The sequence below is a fragment of the Vipera ursinii genome (assembly GCF_947247035.1).
Source record: "Vipera ursinii genome assembly, chromosome: 3".
Taxonomy (NCBI): domain Eukaryota; kingdom Metazoa; phylum Chordata; class Lepidosauria; order Squamata; family Viperidae; genus Vipera; species Vipera ursinii.
In genome coordinates this window covers 207405432-207410655 of record NC_139516.1, presented here as the reverse complement: position 1 = coordinate 207410655, position 5224 = coordinate 207405432, and the positions used below count along the sequence as shown (strand labels likewise).

Genomic DNA, 5224 nt, shown 5'->3' with positions numbered 1-5224 from the left:
GATTGCATATGTCCTAGAACAGGGGTAGGCAACCCTGGCTCTTTTATGACTCGTGGACTTCAACTCCCAGAATTCCTGAGCCAGCCATACTGAGGGGAAAGGGAGAGGTTTCCAAGCTGAGCCATGCTGGCTCAGGAATTCTGGGAGTTGAAGTCCACCAGTCATAAAAGAGCCAAGGCTGCCTACTCCTGTCCTAGAAATAAGTCTTCTCATTTTCAGATTTCAGTGAAAGATGGGATGAGCATACCTAAGCTTAGGGATAGGGCTGTTCAGTTTACATAAACGTTTAAAAACGTGTGGGAGGATTATAACAGGAATTTTAGTGTCTTTCATGCCTTGTTTTGTGGCTCCAAAGATTTTCAGATGGTCCAGCCATCCCCAAATGTCTATGGAGATTCTCAGTCGTCCAGATCATGGTTGTCCCAAAGATGCTTTTTCAAGAGGCAACTGGACTTTCTTTGTTTTTCCTTGAAGACGTTTCATTTCTCCTCCAAGAAGATTCTTCAGTTGCCTCTTGAAAAGTCCAGTTGCCTCTTGAAAAAGAGCTTTGAAAACATCACCAGGCCACCAAAAATCTAAACAACCCCCCCAATTAACTTATCAAATTTGTACCTCGAGAAAACATGCTATACAATATCAAAAGTAAGTAAGTAAATAAATAATACCAGAGAAGATGCTCTTCTTGTTTTGGTAACTTCATTATCTAAGTCTATACCTGCTAAGATGAGATAAAAGTCACAGTTGCTTTCTTTATACATTTTTTGGATTGACAACATTGGAAAAGCATGTTCATCATCCTTATTTGATTGATGGAGAGTGGAAATAGTATAGATAGAATAGAATAGAATAGAATAGAATAGAATAGAATAGAATAGAATAGAATAGAATAGAATAGAATAGAATAGAATAGAATAGAATAGAATAGAATAGAATAGAAAATATAGAATAGAATAGAATAGAATAGAATAGAATAGAATAGAATAGAATAGAATAGAATAGAATAGAATAGAATATATGGAATGGAATAAGAATAGAATAGAATAGAATAGAATAGAATAGAATAGAATAGAATAAAATAGAATAGAAAATATAGAATAGAATAGAATAGAATAGAATAGAATAGAATAGAATAGAATAGAAAATATAGAATAGAATAGAAAATATAGAATAGAATAGAATAGAATAGAAAATATAGAATAGAATAGAATAGAATAGAATAGAATAGAATAGAATAGAAAATATAGAATAGAAAATATAGAATAGAAAATATAGAATAGAATAGAATAGAATAGAATAGAATAGAATAGAATAGAATAGAATAGAATAGAATAGAATAGAATAGAATAGAATAGAATAGAATAGAGCAGGAAGGGACATGGAGGTCTTTTAATTCAGCTCAAGCAGGAGAACCTATACCATCTCAGACAAGTGACTGTCCAGTCTCTTCTTAAAAATCTCCAGTGATGGAGCACCCACAATTTCTGGAGGCAAAGCTGTTCCACTGGTTAATTGTCCTCACTGTCAGGAAGTTTCTCCTTAATTCCAGATTGCTTCTCTCTTTGATCTGTTTCCAACCATTGTTTCATGTCCTGCCTTCTGGTGCTTTGGAGAATAATTTGACGCCCCCCTTCTTTGTGGCAGCCCCTCAAATACTGGAATACTGCTATCATGTTGCCCTTATTTCTTCTTTTCTTTAGACTAGCCAAACCCAAGTCCTCCAGCTGTTCTTCACATGTTTTAGTCTCCAGGCCTTGGATCATCTTTGTTGCTCTTCTCTGTACTTTTTCTAAAGTCGCAACATCTTTTTTTTTTAGCATGGTGCCCAAGTGCCCAGATAAGAGTTGATAATTTGTATATCTTCTCATCTGATCTCAGAATACCCAACTCATCATCATCACCATCATCATCATCATCATCATCATCATCATCATCATCATCATCATCATTCTAGGCATTGTCTCCCCACTGCAGGATGAAGATTTCTTCTGCTTTTTTCCCACCAATGCAGTCTCGAGCTTTCCTTTGCCCGTTGAGCCTGCAATACTTGCTTATATTGTCACTCTATCTTGTTTTAAGTCTCTTTTGTCGATACATTTTATTGTGGAGTCCATTCTATGACTGTCTTAGTCCCCCTGGCATAAGTTCTTCCAACGTATGTCTGTAGCATAACTCTGCAGCTTAAAATGGAGCCTTGGTGGAGCAGTGGGCTAATGCCTCCTTAAGTAACACCAGCTGCCTGCAATTAGTGCAGGTTCGCATCCCACCAGGCTCAAGGTTGACTCAGCCTTCCATCCTTCCAAGGTAGGTAAAATGAGGACCCAGATTGTTGGGGGCAATAAGCTGACTTTGTAATAATGCTCTATACCGTACAATGAGTGTCTCTGCATTTGCGGAGCGGCAGAGGTAGAGGACCTGGCTCACATCCTATTTGACTGTTGTTTGTATAAGAGGGTGAGAGACAGGTATCTTGGTCTATATACCAAACGAATGACCCATTGGGATCCCCATATCAAAATAACTTACCTTATGTCCAGCCAGAACTTGAAAATAACATCCAACGTAGCACAGTATTTGAACAAAATGATCCAGTTAAGATCTGCATATGTGGGACTGATTGGGGTAGATTGTAAGGGCGACTCCGAAATATAATGTTTCCATATTTTATCTATATCTTAAATTTGCATTTTATTACTATTTTAACTTAAATTGTATTTTAATTCCATTTTAAATTGTATTTTATCAAATTCCATTTCGGATTGCTTTTATCTAGTTTTGGTGACGGTTTGTTGCTGGAACTTTGTACTTTGATATGGCCCAAGGGCTAATCAATAAAAGTTGTTGTAATAATGCGGCTTGGGGGTGTGTGTAAAAGCCCTAATAAGCAGGCATATACATAGAATGAAGGCTACTGCTAAGTTTGTAAGCCACTCTGAGTCTTCGGAGAAGGGCGGGATATAAATAGAATTTAAAAAAAAATAGTATCTAAGTTCATTAGATACTAATTCCTGTCTTCTGCAGTCTAGGTTTCCATAGATGAGTGGGGAGAAACATCTTGTCCATGGATTGTAGGAATTAACAGGTCCTATTGATATCAAGGCAGTTTTTTCTGTCCTGATAGAATGTTGGAGTCATTCTTTTCAATTATGACATCGCTAATGAAAAAAACTGAGCAACGTCTAGATTTTTCTCTGTGAGCGAGGAGCAGCAAACTGGTGCCATGCATCCCTCCCCCATTTCTAAGGAAATTCCCAAAGAGAAACCTGACGTAAACTTCCAGGTGAATCTCCGCGCAGATGCTATTCGCTCTAAGCTGATCTATACATTTTACCTGATCGATCACTTTGACGGGCTGAGCCATGCAGTGCCACGGTATAACATACAAGATTTTATGGATCCCAAGAAGCGAAAGAAACTGATGCTCATGGATCACCACCAGCTGGTTCGCTTCAATGTCGTGCCCACTCGGAATATCATGGTGACCCAAGAGAAACGCTGGCGCAATCGTATTGAAGTGCGTTGCAGCCGTTGGCCCCCTTTGAAGATGTGGGTGTCTTCAGTTTTGAACAGCTCAACATTCAAGGGCTTTATCATCTTTCTTATCTTCTTGAACATGGTTGCCCTCATGGTCGCATCGGAGATAATGGGGAAGAACACAGCCACCTTTGTGCAAGTAAGCCTAGTCCTGGAGGTGATTATTTGGGTAATTTTATATATATTTCTGGCCGAGATTGGGCTGCATTGGTTTGTGAGCTTTCAGAGATACTGGAAAAATCCCTGGAATATCTTCGATTTCACAGTGACCATTATCTCCCTTATACCAGAAATAGTATACCTGTTTGACCAGAACCGCAATCTGGCAAGTCTCCGACTTCTGCGGTTATGCCGTGTACTGCGTTGCCTAAAGCTCTTTCCTAGAGTCCGACAGGTCCGGCTTCTCATCATGGCTATTGCCAAAGCCCTGAAAGCTATGGCCTTCATTTTGGTTCTCCTTGCCTTCCTCTTCTTCGTCTTTGCTGTGTCAGGCATCTTCTTTTTTGAGAGTTACACCCATTCAGACAGGATGGACCTGACTTACAATATGTATTTCATGGACATGCCCAATGCGCTAGTAACCATCTTCATCCTCTTCACCATGGATCATTGGTATGCTTTGTTGCAAGATTCATGGAAGGTCCCAGAGATAAACAAGGTGATCAGTGGTATATTTATATGCCTATGGCTTCTGATTGGGGCATTCATTTTTAGGAATCTCTTTGTTGCCATTATGGTCACTAATTTCCAGAACATCCGAAGTGACCTAAGTGAAGAGGTGAGTCAGATAGAGGCTCAGACGCAAGCTGACAAATTCAAAATGGAGATCATGGAAAAGAGATTTAGCCAGGTTCAAACAGCTATGGACAGAGACATTACATTCAGAGAGAGGTTCACCATGGACCCCACATTCATTCAAACTGCAGACTATCCAGATTTCAGCTACGATGAAATGTTTCCTGGAATTTTGGACTGGGAGACTTACATCCACATGAACTTACCAGGACTTTACAGTGCTGATGAGGATGAACAGGTGCTTTGGCCACGCGACTCCCTCTTCCGCTACTTTGAGCTGTTGGAGAAGTTGCAGCATAACTTAGCGGAACGCAAGGAACTTCAGCAATACATGGTGCTGGCTCTTTCCAACCTTGAGGACAAGTAGCACGAACCATGCAAGCTTTGGGAGAGAAACAGGACAGATCAAAAGCCAAAGCAAATGAAGCTCATGGCTTGGCACCAGCCTCTCCCCTTCCCTCCTCAATCCAAAAATCTCCAGATAAGACACAAGAGTACTATTAAAATATATTGTATATCATCATTCTATCCATTGTCTATCCACTACAGAATGAAGACCTCTTCTGAATGTTTCCAACCGAGATGGTCCTGAGCTTTCTTGTGCCAAATGGGCCCTCAATGTTGATCCATTTTGTTTTAGTTCTCCTTCATGGACACCTTTGATCGAGTGGCACCTCTTCTGCACTCTTGCTCAATCTTCCTGATTTGTGCCGCATTGTAGTCTCTGACCTACTTGGCACCTCTTGCACAATTCCATACACCTCAGCCACCTCATGCATCCTTTCCAACCTGCGATGTACCCCCATGTGGCCTTTTTGACCCACACAGTTTCATGCACCCATGCATACTGACAACACATGCCACATGGGTCAGGCAGAGTGTGCAAGGGTGCAAATGA

The 5224-nt window shown here is 40.2% G+C and overlaps 1 protein-coding gene across 1 annotated transcript; it reads left to right on the top strand.

The window, feature by feature from the left end:
- Positions 1-3209: 3209 nt before the first annotated feature.
- Positions 3210-4693, top strand: CATSPER2 (cation channel sperm associated 2; the record flags this gene model as incomplete). The annotated part of the gene is made up of 1 exon (XM_083357348.1): positions 3210-4693. Exon 1 carries the CDS (start codon positions 3218-3220, stop codon positions 4691-4693), a length of 1476 nt encoding a protein of 491 aa, XP_083213474.1. The 5' UTR covers positions 3210-3217.
- Between the last annotated feature and the right edge of the window lie 531 nt (positions 4694-5224).